The 18,377-nt window shown below is 37.7% G+C and overlaps 1 protein-coding gene across 1 annotated transcript in view; it reads left to right on the top strand.

The window, feature by feature from the left end:
- kif4 (kinesin family member 4) overlaps window positions 1–18,377 on the top strand; it is a 162,589-nt gene that overhangs the window by 79,709 nt on the left and 64,503 nt on the right. The window contains exons 15-21 of the mRNA XM_056239100.1: window positions 1,791–1,976; window positions 2,057–2,160; window positions 2,269–2,413; window positions 4,506–4,616; window positions 4,772–4,855; window positions 7,614–7,727; window positions 12,929–13,084. Coding sequence (XP_056095075.1) covers window positions 1,791–1,976; window positions 2,057–2,160; window positions 2,269–2,413; window positions 4,506–4,616; window positions 4,772–4,855; window positions 7,614–7,727; window positions 12,929–13,084 — 900 coding nt within the window. The remainder of the gene's footprint in view (window positions 1–1,790; window positions 1,977–2,056; window positions 2,161–2,268; window positions 2,414–4,505; window positions 4,617–4,771; window positions 4,856–7,613; window positions 7,728–12,928; window positions 13,085–18,377) is intronic.

Raw genomic sequence — 18,377 nt, 5'->3', positions numbered from 1 at the left:
AAAGAGAGAACCTGAATTTTCACAGGCATTTTGTTTTCATAGTTAGACAGATATCGTGATTAGGGGTGCTCCGATCAGGATTTTTGGGGCCGATCGCCGATTACTGGAAGCTGTATCACCCGATACCGATCACCGATTACAGGGTCTATTTGAAGACTTCTTTTTATCATGTAGCATTACTTATTAAACTATATTTAACAACAATGTACATTTAAGTATTACATTTAAGAGAAGACAATGCATCATGAATTGACACCTGTGTATTTATTTGCAAGCAACATAGTATTAACATAGCAGCTTGGTTATTGGGAGCAGCTTAGGGCTTGACATACAACTTTCCTGTAGAATATAAAATAAAATGAATAAAAGACAGAACATCTGAGTCTTTAAATTTAGCTTTAGACTACTTTAAACTAAAAACAGCAACAAAAAAGGCTATAGCCAAAATAAAGTTTTGAGTCAGTCAGCCATCAGTTTTTCTAATACACTTAAAGGACCACAGGTAGTAAAGTGCACAGCAAAAAAAAAAAAAAAAAAAAAACAACTAACAACTTCCATATCTGTATCTATAACTTTGCTTTTTTCTGGGATGCTTAGTCAGATTTTGTGGGCATTTAGAGAGGAAGAGAGAGGTAGAGAAACCTTTTTTGTGTGTGTGTGTGTGTGTGTGTGTGTGTGTGTGTGTGTGTGTGTGAAGAACCCTTGCAAAATTATTTTAAACAGATTAAGAAAGCCACCACTACTGGTCACATCTATGGTTAGATTGATTTTTTTAGATCCAGTGAAGTCTGTCCCACCATGTACCTAATATACATAAACAAAACATCTTCAGTTAACTAGCAGATCATTCATTTAGTTCGCTATTAAATAAGAAATCTAGCGCTAAAATGTGTTTTTGAACTCAAGGTGCGCGCTCGTTGCCGCGGCGATCAGTTGCATGGATACAGTGCTCTGTGCCTCGCGCAGGCTTCACTCGGACGCGCGCTTCAATCTATCGCCGTTGCGGACTCTATTCATTCCGGTGTAATCACAAAATAAAACACAAACGTATCCTTGCTTGATATACCTGTAACCGCTGATGAACATATTCAGTTTTGATGAGAGAAAAAAATATGTACGAGTGATTTGACGGACGCACGGGGGTTGGATACATTTTTGTCATTGGTTGTTGCGTTAAATCTTACCCAGATACAATAGTGCTATTTTCTGATTGGCTATTGTGTAGCTCGACGAACAACACCAGAGGAAACGCGCTTGATTCATGCCGGTTCCACAGTGAGAGCGGCGCGGCCAGAGTTTTGGCCGCTGCAGCATATTAAATATATTACAAATAGTTTTTCAGCGTGAGAAATACAATGTGTGGCGGGAGAGCGTGACAAAAGACCGAAATGAGGGACTGTCAATGCTTGACATTTGAGAGCCCTGTTGGAGAATTGCCAGACCGGTGAAGCCATTTTTACCAGGGCGTAAAAAAATTGTCTCGCGAGTTTTGCGTCATCTGATCGGCTTTTCTGGATCGGCCTTTATAGAGACCGCCGATCACACATCCCAAAGCAATTATCGGCCGATTATGATCGGCGACCGATCAATCGGAGCACCCTTAATCGTGATGTATCATTATAGGATTGTCTAGCAATATATTGATTATCACAGAATTGCTGTATCATGATATTATTGGTATCGTGAGGTACCCTGTGATTCCCACCCCTAATGTAGTCAGGACATTTTTGATTTTAAATCCTAATAATTTTTTTTACTCTAGTTTGCTTTTTCCTCAAATTTTAATTTAGGACATCGGTGCTGATCCCCAATCCAAAGGTTCTCCTGAAGCCTACACAGCCAAGCATGCACTGCGGCAGGCTCAGATGTCAAAAGAACTGATTGAGCTCAATAAAGTTTTGGCTCTGAAAGAGGCTTTTGTCAAGAAGATGTGTCAGAATGATAGTCATTTGGAGCCCATGCAAACAGAATACCAGGTAAGCCTGGAAACTAAATCATAAAAATTATATTGCTGAACACCATGAAAGTAATGTTACTGTTTGTTTCACCTCTCCAGGAGAATGTTCAAAGTCTCCAGACTGCTGTTGGCTCTCTGCAGAAAGAGAAGGAAGATCTCATCCATGCTCTGCAGTCTGCTAAGAAGGACACCAATCAGGCCAAGTAACTCAATATCTGTGCCAGTTTCTCTCCAAACTTAAATTGTTAGGTCTAATGCTGCAACACAATGACACTTTGATAGTTTATTGTTCATGTCTTGTTTTACTCTAGATTGAGTGAACAACGCAGAAAGAGACTTCAGGAGCTTGAAGGACAAATCACAGACTTAAAGAAGAAACTGCAAGATCAATCCAAGCTGCTTAAGCTCAAAGAGTCATCTGTGCGCAATGTAACTAAACTCAACCAAGAGATTCAGGTTTGTGTTTACAATGCCTCATGTGCTTAATTTGCTGATTCGGAATGGGATGTTCCTTACATTCAGGTTGCGGTGTAATCTGAAGAACAAAAATCTCCACCTCTAGTTAGGGCTGGGTATTGACCCAAATTTCACAATTCGATTCGATTTCGATTCACAAGCTTGCAATTCGATTTCGATTCGATGCAATATTGATTATTTTGGATATCAGGTACAATACATGGCAAATTTTCTCAAGGAAAACAAATCTCTTAACTAATGCTGTAAGTAAACTATGGGAGTCAGTTGTAGCCTACTAGGCCTTATTAGCCTACTATAATATCGGTAATTATATATTGATTTGTATACAAACACTTAAATTACCACTTTATTTATTTTTATAATAATAAAGTTATATGAAATATAAACATTTAAATGGTGACTGTCATAAAAACTTGCCAGATTTATTCAAACATGCATTAAATATTGAAGAACAATAAAAATTATAATGAATATGTAATATGGTGCATATATTTAGCAAAATGCTCCTCTAGAGTTAATTTTTCTTGCTGATTAACGAGTTTATGGTCACTGGATATGGTTTTTCTGAGGTAAATGTGACGTAGTTTACTGAAGTCTTTCCACGGTTGAAACACTGAGCGATTCCATGTGACATGATATGGATTTCGATAAGTTGTACTCTATCTTTTAACACACTTTCAGATGCTCATTCATGTTTATTCGGTGCTGTAACTGGTATTATTAAGGGAGAAGAGAAGATCATGTGCGCTCCGCGCTGCTGCTTCTCTTGAGCTGAGCTGTGCCCGAGCGATCTCACGCCACAGCGCTAAAACGGTATGTTTTTGAATTTCGTAAGAAAATGGATGGACGTACTTAGAAATCTGAGACTTTGTTTCATATCAATAGTAAAAAAGTACAAAGATTATTGCGATTTATTGGATGATATGAGCGCTACAATGTTCCATTCATTCGTCAACTGAAAACAGCATAGCCTAATCGATTCTTGAGATTTAAGAATCGATATCGGTTCGTAAAAATGAGAATCGGTTAAAATCGAGAAATCGATATTTTTTACCCAGCCCTAGCTCTAGTAGACATACTTAACAGCCTGTGTGGACAGTGATGCTGACAGTGAAAGATTTTGCTTTGTTAGATTTCTTTTCTTTTTTTTTGTGAGTTGTTGCAACCCTCAGTATCCTGTCAACCCTAAGACATCATTATAAAGGGCAAAAGACAAATGGTCACTATTTAAGGCATCTTGCCTTCGAACTATAAACAATGGTTTAATTAAAATGACAATTACATACTTTTCTTATTACCACTGCTCGCATAAATTCTTTAAGCTGGTTCCTTTCTTGCCTCAGTCATAGCAGCATTAGGCTACGTACACACTTTGAGCCTTAGAATCAATTCCAATTTATTGCTCAGATCTGATTTTTTTATATAGCTGCTCTCGTTGTTTTAAATGTGGCTAATATGAGATTCCAGTGCAAACACATCATGTTTTTGGACTGACCGGCATGCTCAAAAGAATGATAAAAAGACGTCACTTAGCACCTTGTTATATGGAAGTAACACAGAGGACATTAAAGTAAGCGATTACATGTTAATTTAAAGTGTGATCTGCCGCCGAAGTTAGTGAATTTATGCGCAGACAACGTAAACAAATATGAGGATACGAAAAAAGAGAGCAGAGTTTTTAAACATTTATGATACAAGCCCTCATTTTTTGTTTGTAATTAGAGCTGTCACTGTAATTAAGTTCTGACCTTTCGCAACTGTCTTGATCATGTTGGGTATGTAAAATCTTTGAAATGACTCCCATGAGCACAGAATTGTGATTTAAAGTAGCATGAATTCCGATATGACTGTTCAGACTGAGGTCGCATTGCAAAACATCTGACCTGTATTAGATTTAGTACCACATATGGAAGTGGCAAAAGAGTCATGTGGGCCAAATAAATCTGATTTGGGCCACATTTACCTGCAGTCTGAACGTCGCATTAGTAAATGTAAATGGGTTAAAGAAAAAGTTTCAAGCCTTATTTTAAAGAAATTATCAGTGGAAAAAAGTGCTGGTTAATCTGTGCAGGCTATGAAGTCCCAGCGAGTGCAGCTCATGAGACAGATGAAGGAAGACTCTGAGAAATTTCGTTTGTGGAAACAGAAGAAAGATAAAGAAGTACTACAGCTCAAAGAGAAAGTGGGTGTCAATCTTAAATTTTTACTCTGATCTTGTTTCATTTACAGATGGTATAATTTTACCGTTTTTGGTGTTTGACATTCCAATTTTTCATATTTTCATTCTATATTAATAAGGTTTTGTAGGAAATTAAATGTTTGTTGTACACATTTCAGGATCGTAAACGGCAATTTGAGATGCTAAAACTGGAGAGAGACTTCCAGAAGCAGGCCAATATTCTTCGTCGCAAGACAGAGGAGGTGAGCGGTTTCTCCAAAATGTGTACAGCAATTCTGAACTAATTTGCACCTGCTGTTTTGTTGATGTCTAACACATCTTCCTGCTCAGATGACAGGACAGTGTTCCACTATCAGGGCTGCAAGATATATCGTTTTAACACCGATATCTCAATGTGCACATCCTCGAAAGTCACATAGCAGGATGTGCGAAGTCAAGTATAGGGATCATAGTTGAAAAGTAATCCGTAGGGGCCGGCTTTCCCCCGGTTCAGAACGCATGTGATTTGCGGATTAATTGCAAAGTTAGCCATCATAGAATGAAAGTTTATCATTTGCATGTACTTTTAAGTCCTGTCAGTTTAAACATCAAGCGCAAGACTGCTCCTGTGCGGTTTTCTGTGCGCTCAAAGAGCAGCACAGACAACACGGGAGCACAGAGTTCAGTTCTCTTTTTTTTATATAGCTTCAACGGACATGTACACGCAAAATTAAGTCAAAATGCCTGTCTCGGCGAGTATCCTCGTAAACAGTTGGTTATGTGTTGTAAACAATTGAGAAAGTAAACGGATACGCATCATATTGGATCTGCACATTTGTCTTAAAGTGACAGCAGCCTAATATACCCACAGCTGTTTGTCACCAATGTTAATCAAACAACAAAAGAGAAAATCACTTTTGTAGCTTTAACAGATCAATTGTATTAATTAGATTTAATTTATACAGTTAAGAGACTGTAGACTTGGAATTAAGCCTTTTCCCTGTTATTATTTGATTCACGGGACCAGACACCAGTTATCTTGCCAAGCAAAATCATTATTCTTTTATGTCAGGAGAGAAACTCTGAGAAGATGTTATATTCATGCCAGGTCTATGCGTTTCCGTGTTTCTCCTTCCTCTCACCCAATCATGCCTCCATGTTTCTCTGCTGTAGTACAGTAAGATTGGGCTTAAATACACAACTGAGCAACTTTCAACTTCCTTGTAAGGTAGCAAAACATTGCTTAAATGGAATGTATATGCACATGGTACAATCCACTCCTAATGCACATTAAGAAACTATTTCTTCAGTTTATACATTAGTGGTGGTATACAAATGGTACATTTGCATCAGTTGAAACATTCCTTTTCTTGCAAAGAGAAGACTTACACCAAGAGAAGACTTTCTTCCAACTTACACATTTGAAGTATAATCATCATAGGAACTCTCTGCTAAGTGAACATTACATTTTTTGCTCATACCTTCAAGCAGAATACATCATCCTCCCAGCTACCCTCCTTGTGTCTAAAATATGTTCCTTAACACTAGAAGTGCCAGAATTCCATAACTACTAGAACTGCCACAAGCGGTCATTTTGACCGTTAAATTGCAAACTCTATATCTTTAATGATAAATACCCAATTGAGAGATTAATGCATTTATTGTATTAGGATATCTTTTAAAAACAAAACAACACTAAACTGTACATTTAAAAAAAGTTTAATTATACATTTATAAATAATAATATCAGTAGCCCGTAATTATCGCATATTCACAACAGATAGCTATATTTCCATATCCATTCAACATAACTCAGAACAAGATAATAACAACTAAAAGTATCTTATTTAGATATTCTTTTGACTGTGAGAGAAAATGTCACGGTTTATGAATTCGCTGTCTCCTTTCTCGTCTTGTTGTGTGTGTGTCGCTGATCAGCACGCCCGCTCTGATCAACGCGCCAGCTGCAACTGATCAGCATTCGACCGTTTTCAGTCTTACTGTTGTCTCCCAGTCTTTGTCAGATCGTTGTGGATTTTTCCTGCGTGTTTGTTCCCTGCCTGTATCCGTTTTCCGTGTGTTATCCCGTGTTCAGCACTCCTGGTTCTTCACGCAGCGTCCCTGTGCTGCCAAGGGCTTCATATCGGACATTTGCACACCTTAACTCTCCCAGCATCTGACCAGCTCTCAATAAACATATGTCATTTTGCAATTGAATCTTCTGATTATTTCCTAATAGACAAAGGTCAACCGTGAGAAATGTAACAAAAGAATACCGCAAAATTCAGTGCGGTCAATATAACCGTCTATGGCCGAAATAGGTAAATATGTTCATTTGGTTTTTTTTTTTTTGCCTTATGTGTAATTTATATTAAAAACATTTTAAATGAAAATACAGACACTTTTAGGAAAAGTCAGGTACCAGGAGAATTTTATTTATTTTTTCAATAAAATTATTGCAGATATAAAATTCAAAACGGTCAAAATGACCGTCGTGGCCGTTCTAGTGTTAAACACGTGTCCATGCAATCTATAGTCTAACTCATGCATTTTAAACTTCATAAGATAATACAACTGATTATGAATACTAATAAAGAATAATACAGATACATAATATTAAATAATGAAATTATATTCAAAGATGAAATTTTAGTCTTCAGAGACAATGTAGTTTTTTTTACATTTGATTATTCAATGTCTGTACCTGAATAGTTAGATTTACCTAAAAAAAAAGCATTAAGCACTGCTTATTTAATTTGTATCTTTGTTCTATTGTATTTATCTATGCTTGTAATTCTTTATTATTTTTATATGCAGATTCCCTCTCCTACAAAATCACAGCAATCATCATAGAATGATTAATTCTTTACAAATAGAGCTATTCAAATCATCTGGTGAAATTGTTTTCATATCGCAATATATATCACAGGAAAAACTAAATTTTGCAATGTCCGTTTTTTTCAATATCGTACAGCCCTATCCCCTATACAGTATGGTAAAAAAAATAATGTTCATCCACAGGCTGCAGCTGCTAACAAGCGTCTGAAAGATGCACTTCAGAAGAGAAGTGAAGTTGCAGAGAAGCGTAAAGACGTTCATAACCGTGGAACCGAGGGTGTTGCCAGCAGAGTCAAGGTACTTAACTTAGAAAAAACAGTTTGGTTTGACGTCCAGCTTATTTGTCATTTATTTTTGGATGTTGGCTAATTGCTTCATGTACAGTTTGAATTTATTTTTAAATGGTCTACCAACTTATGATGTATCGATGCCATATTCTTTATTGGTCGATATTACAGAATTATTGTTTTAAAATGTAAATTAATTTAGTAAAATTAACAACACTTACTGGGATGCTCCGATCAGGATTTTTGCAGCCGTTACGACTTCCGAATTCTTGTCATCGTGATTGGCCAATACTGATCCCGACCTCGATCATTCAAACTTTATATAACTTGTGATGTTGTTTGTCAGTGTTAACTTTTTTTTTTTTTTTTTGATAAATGTTGCCTTGGTTCAATTATTTACAGTAATGTTGTAATAGTTATTTTAATTGAGAATCAAAGAAGCACAACAAATATTCATTTTATATTGAACATTTTAATAGGCCTTTAAAAACAGCTTACGCACAACACTATCCATATAAGGATAATTTGGCTTATTAAAGCGCCTACAAGACTTTAAAACTGAACTTAATTGCAGGCTGTCAGGCAGTGATGGAAATTAACTTTTTTGTCCACCTGCCACTGTGGCTGGTGGATTTCAAAATCTACCAGCCACTCAACGTTTTTACCAGCCACTTACTTGTTTTTAACCGACAATGTGTAACTGCATGTGAAAATTAATACTACAAGATCTACAATACTTAAGGCGTTTATTCCATAGGGTAAAGTCTCAAGGTGTACCTCCACTAAAAGTGTCTGGGTGAAACGGCATGCTACTTTTATTTACCCGCCACGGTGGCTGGTAGGTGAAGCGAGTTTACCAGCCACAACACAATATCACCAGCATTTGGCTGGTGGCTAGTGCTAATTTCCATCCCTGTTGTCAGGCGGCAAGGGACTGTCTCTATGGGAATGTTTACACCTGGTCACTTCATGTGTTTTCTCAGATCAGATCGCTATCCGATCGTGAAAAGACCAGGTGTAAATGCCCTCCGAAACGCATTTGAGACCGATTTAAATCCGATCGCTCAAACCACATCAGGAGGTGGTCTATGCCGCATTCCAGTCAAAACTGAACAAGTGTAAATGCATCTTGAAACCACATATGTAAATTTTACTCAACAATGCTAAAAAATAAACGTGTGAGCTTGTTATAAGCTAAATGACATGTTAAAGTCAGATATGACAGCGCTACTGCAGCACGCACAGCTGAGTATGTCTTCAGCAAACTGCCGCAAGTGAAAGTCGCAGGCGCTCAATACAGTCATCATCATTAAAGGTGCTCTAAGCGATGTCACGCGTTTTTTAGGCCAAAACATTTTTTGTCACATCCAGCAAACATCTCCTCACTATCCGCTGGCTGCCTGTCCCCTGAACACACTGTAAAGAAACGCGATCTCTGTAGACACCCCAGGCTCCACAAACAGCAACAAAAACAAACTGCGGCGACCCGTTCCACGAAACATAACAAACTGTTCCAGCCAATGACCGACAACAAGGGTTTGGGGGTGTGGTTTGGGGGGTTAGTGTGCGGATGAGGAGGAGGGAGGGTCTAGCTAGCCTCCGTTTTGTTTGACAATAGTTTGAACGTCAACAAGAAGTGACGTCACCCAGGATCGCTTAGAGAACCTTTATATGTAAAGAAACAATATGATCTTACCAGGGCTGTTTTGATTTTGAATTTAGCTGATGATCAATCAAATGCAGCTCATATTTGTTGCTTCTGATGACGTGAACTCCATTAAATCTGCATATAGTGTGGGAATTGAGGATCGGATTTATATCCGTTTTGCAGAGACACATTTATTTGGCCAAGTATAAATGGAATCGTTTTGATAAATCGGATAGCTATCCGATCAGTAAAAACATACCATGTTTGGTATCATTTGAAGTGTCTCATTGCGACTGGTACAAATGTCTCATTCCCAAAGTAGTAAACCAAAAGGTAATAAAGTTCTTAAGAGATAACTTGCGCACAGAGGAGGGTGTGTCTTCCAGGCAAATGGCATTCTGCTCCCAAAAGGTGTAAAATCTGAATGCAAATTCCCATTGTTAGCAACTGTTTCCATGCGAAAGAAGTTTCTGCCTATATAAAGAAATGCAACAAGAGGCTCAGGGCGATTTGTAACTCAAATTAGCCCGTGATGTGGAGTGTATGCAGGCACTCCACATCATGTATTTTATAATGTCAGGTTCGCATCTTCTCTCCTTATTCCACAGCATTTGATTTTTTGTATTTATTATTTTTTTAACTGATTATTAAATTGGCATGATACATTTACCTGACATAATAAATTGTTACATTTTATTTTATTCTGAATTACTCTCAAATTATTTTCTCAAGTAGATTAAGTGAAGTCTTATGTTTCCGCAAATCCGCATCCAGGGTTAAGTACATACTAGATCCCAGTTTAGATGGAGCGTGAGGCACATCTGGTGGGATTCTAGATTCCTGACTAACTGCTTGACTTTAAGTTATGCAGTCGCAAATAGGGGGCTAGATAAAAATACTAGTTTGTCAAACCGGTAACTGTCATCACTAGAATGCATTTGCATCTTAGAGGGAATGTTGTAATAGGGCTGGGCGATATGATAGCTTGAGTTGACAGTAATAGTAGCTTGAGCTGGGATGCATATGAAAATTTGTTCATTAACAACAACAGTAACATCTGTTAAGATTAACAACCTAATTTTTATGTGGATTTATTAAAATTAACCTTTAGTCTTCCATAGTAGCTTACAATTTAGATTATGATAATTAGATATGAATATCTGACAGTTCTGCTGCAATTCCATGGTGCAGTTAGTGTTATACAGTAAATCCATGATAAATGATGGTGATTTGAAGATTGAAAAGCCTTCTGACTGTATTGTTGCACAGTGTTTCTCCTGTTTGTCATCTGGCTTCAAACTAGTTTAAAGCTACTGGTTCTAACAGCGCTGTTTAGTGGTCACATGATCGAGACCGATCAGCGAGTAAACGCATCTGCTCTGTAAGCTTAGCTTGCGCTGCCTTTTGAACTTTAAGTCGAGCGGATAAATGCTGCACTTCAAATGAGTAGCGCTGTTTTAACCCTCTGGGGACCAAGAACACGCCCGCGCGTTTTGCTGTTTTTTTTTTCACATAGCAGCAACATAGACTTATACTCCGTCATTTATGGTCATATAAATAAAATCAATACATGATTATAAACTATGGAGGGTCTTCTTTTTTTGTGTACACTCACATTAACATCAAAACCTTGTGTTTTTTTAAAAATAAATAAAATAAACCGGGTGCGCTTTCAGCTCACTCTGTCTCCGCAAAAATCTTTCTGAAACATGTCTGGAAAATGAACGGAAACTCCGCTAATACTTATCACACAAACATGAAATATACGTCTAAAGAACGCTTTAAATTTCTACTTTTAAATAAAACAATTCACATTTAAAACAAATATTCTCCTGCAATGTAATCTGTCTGAAACTGCAGTTTCTCCTGTCTCAGCTCATTATCGTTAATTTGTTCACACCCACTCGCAGAGCGCGCTATTCATAAGATAATGTGTTGAGGCCATTTGCAAAATAGATAAACGCCCCCAGGCAAATGCTGTAAACACACAATATTTTTTAGTCAGATTAAGATTCGTTTTGCGCGGCTATGAGGAATAATCCTGGGACATTTACCACAGAACAAGTGCTGGTTTCACTTCGAGGAGGAGCAACAGATTCAGCTGAGAAGTGTAAGTGTTTTGTGCTTTGTTCTAATCGCGATATAGAATAACGTTAGTGTCTGTAAACGGAAAAATAGCCTAGCCTACGGTTTTGTGAATCATGTTTCTGTGTGTGTGTATGTGAATGAATGAACGCACAGATACGCACTTACAGACGAAATAAAATAACATTTCTTTGACTAGTTTTGGATAAAGTTTTTCAAATCAAATAAGCATCAAATAAGCTTAAAATAAGCTTCAAAATAAAGACATCAAATAAGCTTATGTTTTGTCAATAAACTAATCAACTAAGATGTCTGTTCCAATGCAAGCTATATGAAAATAATGAATCCTCAACTTTGAAATATGTATGATCAGACATTTATGGAAAAAGACTATTTTATTTTCAAGATGTTTCCAACTCTAACTTTGAACTGAAATAAAACCATGTCTATATGGTGAAGGGTGTGTGATAGAAGTGTCCAGACGTATGCACCCTGTATTTTAAAGAAGAACATTTAATTATTTGCGATACATTATTCATTCACAAAGAATTCAGGGACATTATTCATTTCCCTAAAGGTTGGAGTTTTCCACATTTTTGAAATTAAGGCATTAAGATTTTTTATTCCTCTTTTTAGTCAACTTTAGCATGGGTGTTTTCACTTATTCTAAGCAGTGTGTGTATATATATATATATATAATTAAAAAGCAATTTTAACCAGAAACCAGTCCTTTGTTGTGTATCTTTGGATTATGTTGTGTTGTAAATAAATCCAAACAATCTAAAAGCCATTCTTTTTTAAATCTCCTCATTCTTTGTGCAAGGCTCCTCCTAATGATAGGGCCTGATAGCACCTAATAGGGCCATTATGGGAGGGTCTTTGTCTTTCTCAGGTGTGAAATGCCATACATATTAATGAGAGATCACGCCTCCTTGCATAAAGCTTTCTCAAACAAAACACGTCATTAAAAATGTAAAAGACTTTATTGACTTATCTGAATGAGTAGTCAGGATGATTCTCACATAGTTTTGGAGCAAATATTCTAGGCTATGTGATACAATTGTCAAAAGTCTTGTGAAGAAATAATCAATATGTGTTTTGTGGCCTTATTTCAGAAACTTTTATTTTTAAGTTTTTCAATAACCATGCATAAATAATATTCTCTCAAAAATACAAACATGTAAATACATGTTGCTCAAAGATTATGGTAGCCCCGTTTGTGCTATATAGAGTGAATTTACACCGTTGCCATTAACATGTTTATAAATAACTGAAAAAAGCACAAATGTCAGTGCATGTCAAAACATCCCAAGGGCCTCAAAAAAACCTTGGTCCCCAGAGGGTTAATCAGCTTTTGGTGCATAAATATTGAACATTTATCGAACTCTTGTTTTATTGAGGAAAATTATAGTGCGATAATTTAATGTTGTCGTTTTGCCACTCGGCCCTAGTTCTAATTGTCATTTTGCCTGGTTAAGAATTGGTTGCTGAACGAGGTAGAAGTGCTTGTGAGCACAGAGGAGGCCCGCCGACATCTACAAGACCTACTGGAGGACAGGAAAATGCTGGCAGAGGAGATCGCTCAGCTTCGCCAGCAGATGGAGGCAGGAGAGAGACCTGTAGCCAAAGTCCGGGTGAGATTTGCACACACCATATTCAGCATGAAATACTAACGTACTGCTTACTACATTTGTGTCAGGGCTTTGTAACAATGCTTGCAAGGCAGACCCATAAAACAAAACCCAAACAAAGACTTTTGTTAATCTTAGAAACTAAAATGATGTATGATTTATGGGTCGTATGAATTTAGTGGTTTAATTCAAGTCTTCTGAAAAGACATGCTTTATGAACCTCATTAATTATTGTGCTTCATGCGCACACATTTGAAAAGGTAGGGTAATATGCACATTTGACAGTTAAGCATTGAGCTTGAATTTAGATGCAGTTGTCAGTTTATTATCATTAATAACAGTAACATACCACCTTTCTGTGAAAATAAGTATTACAGTAAAGTAGGGGTGTAACGGTACATGTATTCGTATTGAACCGTTTCGGTTCGAGGCTTCCGGTTCGGTACGCATACAAACCGAACGATTCCTTGGACCATTTTTCCTGCCGACAAAATTCGCGCTGGCGCGATCACCACAACGTTGCGCAACAACATCAAATGGCAAGCGTAATGAAACCGGAACGAAACTGCGCTATTGTGCTTCACGGATCGTTTATCAGTTCGGAGCAGAGCAGCAACATCTGTGCAGCGGGAGCCGATCTCGATCAAGCGACACTGTTACAACCGTTACAACACAGCGCTAAGAGATCCAGTAAAGAAAACATTTGAGTTCGCCACTGAAGTAATAACATCGCTGCGAGATCTAGTGAGAAGCATTCAAATTTCTCCGTTATTAACCTAGATCTCTATTAGATCAAACAGCGCTGACGTGGACACCAGGAGAAACATTGTGCCGTGAATGAACTAGCAGCTAGTAATACTTTACGTCCACAGACCAGCAACATTCACCATGGATTTAATATAGTAACACTAACTGTAACCAGTTTGGCTGGAATAGTGAAATGCTTTCAAGGACTTCACACATCTTTTTCCAGCACTTCAAAACTCAAATATTATATAAATAAATAGCCTATATGAAGAGTTCAGATGCAAAAGCCTCTAAGTGCCATTTGAAATTTTCTTCTAGAAATTAGAATGATCATTTTTATGAAGCTTGTACATTTAAGTTCAGTAATTTCACTCAAATGACAATTAATAGGCAATCTTCATTGCCATTTAAGTGAAATTACTGAACTTAAATATACAAGCTTGATAAAAATTATCATTCTAAGAAAATTTCAAATGGCTTTTGCATCTAAACTCTTCATATATTTAAATGTTATTTTTAATGTGATGACCAAAACATTATTTGTTCATCCTTCAAAGATGACCCCCATTTATAAACCTGAAAGTTTCAAGATGTAGGAAAACTCACTTATTTAAAAAATATTTTTTCTTTTAACAAATAGGAAATTTCTCTGGCATTTCGTACTTTTTGCTGTATCGAAAACGTACCGAACCGTGACTTTAAAACCGAGGTACGTACCGAACCGTGATTTTTGTGTACCGTTACACCCCTACAGTAAAGTGTTAGTACTACAGTAGATCCATATTTAATTGTGGTGATTTGCAGATCGAAAAGCTTTGTAACTGTTTTTTCCAGCTGGAAAAAGAGAACAATGCCATGAACAATCCATTTTAAACAACGGTGGTTTGTAACAAACCGCTTCTCACTGGATCTCGCAGTGCTGTTTATGGTGTTGCATGATCAAGAATGGTCTGCAAGTAAACACACCTGCTCTGAGTTTACACTGCTGTCTATTAAAGCGAATTCATAAATGGTCCTTACGTTGCGGTTCAAATGAGTAGTCCCGTTTTGTCCAACTTCTAGAGCTTTTGCCTTTTGATGTTTCTCATATGCAACAGACATGGCATTGGTCCCACTACGAAGTTTACCCAAATGATAAGCAGTGCAACCTCTAACAAAATGCTGTCGCACCACCAGGAAAAAAGCTAGCAAAATGCAATCATTTAAAGAGACAGAGCCCTGCTTGGATTAAACTGCTTAATTTGTATGGAGTACTTTAACTATCTTTTTATTTATTGATGTTTGAAAATGTTTATTACTTAGGCTTTCAATAGTTCTACAAAAATTATGAGAGAATATTAAAATGATTAACAAGTTTTATTTGCAATGACATAGATGGATTGATACAGTTACAATAGGGCTGTCAACCAATCTGGTGAACAACTAGTATTTTTGCTGGGGGATTTTAACAAATGCGATGTCACCACATATCTACCTAACTTGGAGCAGTATGTTACAATCCCCACTAGAATGCACAACAGACTGGACTTGTGCTATGTGTAGCGTTTATACGCACGTATAAATATTATTAATTATTATTCATAACGGATTATGATCAATAATTAATAATTGAATTATTTTCAGAATTTACTGTAGCAGAATCAATAGTATGATCATTTCATCAGTTCATCCAATGAACGGAAAGCATAAACAATTATTAATTCTAGGAAATATAATATCTTCTTAGCCAAGAAAGACTAATTCCCAGCTAACAGCTAAATTAAGAAATAAATCAAGGGTCAAAGCATAGGTAACTTAGATCGAAGTTCAAGACAATAAATCTGTAAGCACATATCACAAGTAATGCTTCTCTTTTCAAATACAAACAATACTTTATTGATTATAAGCCTATGACTAACACATAAAACTAATATCTAACACAAACACACGCACACGCATTCATACAAGTTGAAGAAAGACGGAGAGTGAGGAAGAGTGAGTTTTAGGAGTTAGATGGTGAGATCCCAAGTTTCTATATGCACTTAAAAGACATGACCTAAACGAACCATCAATAATTAATTTCACCCTTTTATCGTTTCTTAGGCGGGTAATTCAATTTGATGTTAAAATACACCAGTTTCAGCTAAAAGTCTGGAGCTACTTGCTTGCCCTTGCTTTGCTTTTGGGGATTCCCGGTGTGAAGGTGTTCCCCGGGTCCGTTGTTTGGCTGATCTTCTCGTGTGCCTGGATAGATCTTGGACAGCCAGTCACGTGGTGTGTTGGCGCGGATGAATGAAAGTCTTTGAAGTTGGAAGCGTGTTGCAGTCGAAACATTTAAACGAACTTTACAGCAAAACTTAACTTAGAACCGAGACTTTTAACGGAAAAGAAAGGAAGGTAAGACTAGTTAGATGGCTTGAAATAAATCTGTTTTAACCCATATCTTGATTTGGGTCATTTGTCTCTATGCGTCTACATGGTAACTATAACCATCGTCGGCTCCACCCGGCTTGTTCTGCCGAGACCTTTTCCGAGGGAGGGAGCAAGAGCACCAGAGAGCAGAGGGCAAGAGCCCCAGAGAACCAGAGAGAACACAAGAGAGCGAGAACACAAGAGATCATCACAAGAGAGAGATTCTGTGTTCGGGTCTAAGATTTTAAACTCAAAATGTTTGTCCCGCCTCCTGGAGGAATTTGGAATTTGGACAATAAGATACTATATGGTTATTTGAGAAGGGGGTCTTTTCTATCCCCCCCCCTTTCTCTCATCGCGAATCATGTGTTATCTGTGGTCTGCTTACTCATCAGCTCAAACAGAGGATTCAGTTTAGACATAATTTCCATTTTAAGAACATAAACATTTTTACACAGATTTCAATCAAGCCACCTTCTGAATTAATAATATCTGAGCATAATGATAGGAAAAACGACACTTTCATTCCAGCATCTCATAGTTATAACAATTACATGACTTAGATGTGATCTAAGCAGAATAGACACATACAGGGGTTGTAACACAATATATAATTATGTTATGCTATATAATTTTGATTATGGGTCAGTCAAGAATTGTTCTGGGATGAGTTTTATGGATTTTGATATGTAAAGTGTGTTGGTATGTAAAGTTTCTGGCGTTTAAGAAAGACATTCCAGTCTGAGGTCACGGCTAGTTCCTGCTGAAGTCTGTTCTGTTTACATATCATAAAACCTTGGTTCTTAAAGAAAGGCTAGTCTGTTTAGTCGCAGGGGTCAGGTGACTTCTTGTTAGGGCCTCTTGTTTCACCATTTCTGAACAGATCTGTTCTTGCCAAATTACAAAACATTGACAACGTTCTTCCTTTAGTTAAACAACAAAGGGTCTTCTGGCTTCATAGCCTAGGGGTAATCTGGAATATGCAGCCCCTTGTGTTTGATTATGTATGTATGCTTCACTCGTGTGGGTTTCATTCTCAATGTCGCTACATATGGCAACATTCCAGATGCGTATATATCAAAACCTCGTCCTCCTATTGGTCCACAAGGTTATTCTGTTGTTGCCAAAGTACAGGTCACAACTTAAAAGAGGAGCACCACTTAAAAAATTAATTAATGTTTGGAACGAAGAGACTTCAGAAACACTGAGAGGATGTTTTGAGTTGACTGATTGGGGTTTATTTTTCAAGGATTGCGGGAATGATCTTAATTTACTGACTGATGTAATAACTTCTTACATCTTATTCTGTGAGGACGTGGTAACTCCAACTAAACAAATAATACATCCAAATAACAAGCAGTGGGTCACCAAGGACATGTAAATCTGTCTGGTTTTAAAAAAGAAGGCTTTTTTAGAAGGTGTCACTCCAGGTGAGGGAGCTACAGAAAGAATTTAAAAGGAAGGCTAAGATGGCGAAAATTCACTACAAGGACAAAGTAGAACAAAATTTAACCTCTGGGAATGCGAGGGTGGCATGGCAGGGGTTAAACACCATGATGGGGAGAACATCTAAACCTGCAGTGATCAACTGTCAAGACCCTGCCTTCTTTGCAGAGCAGTTAAACAACTTCAGCAGGTTCGACAACTGTAGCACACCAGCCAGCTGGAATCCCCCCAGCCCCAGTCTATCCCACCAGGCTCTCATCATAGATGAGAAATTAGTTGCATCTGTCCTAAGGCGAGTGAACCCACACAAAACCCCCGGCCCTGACAGGCTCAGAGGTAGAGTGCTTAAAGATTGCTCCACCCAGCTAAGTGGGGTTTTCACCAAGCTTTTTCAGAGCCTCCTGGATTCAAGCTGTGTTCCTCACCAGTGGAAAGAATCAACCATCATCCCAATTCCTAAAAAGACACATGCCAAAGAACCCAAGGATTTCAGACCAGTTGCCCTGACATCGCTACTCTGCAAATGTATGGAAAGAGTGGTAGGTAACCACCTCTCCAGCTCTGTGACAGGAAGACTGGACCCATTCCAGTTCGCTTATAAAGCTAAACGTGGAGTGGAAGATGCAACCCTAACTCTCTTGGACACTGTGACCAGACAGCTGGACTCCTCACACACCCACACAAGGATTCTATTTATGGACTTTTCCTCTGC

Source organism: Rhinichthys klamathensis, unplaced genomic scaffold, assembly GCF_029890125.1.
Source record: "Rhinichthys klamathensis goyatoka isolate OS25496 unplaced genomic scaffold, OSU_Roscu_1.1 h1tg000554l_1, whole genome shotgun sequence".
NCBI classification, from domain to species: Eukaryota; Metazoa; Chordata; class Actinopteri; order Cypriniformes; family Leuciscidae; genus Rhinichthys; species Rhinichthys klamathensis.
This window is presented reverse-complemented; position numbering and strand designations above follow the sequence as displayed.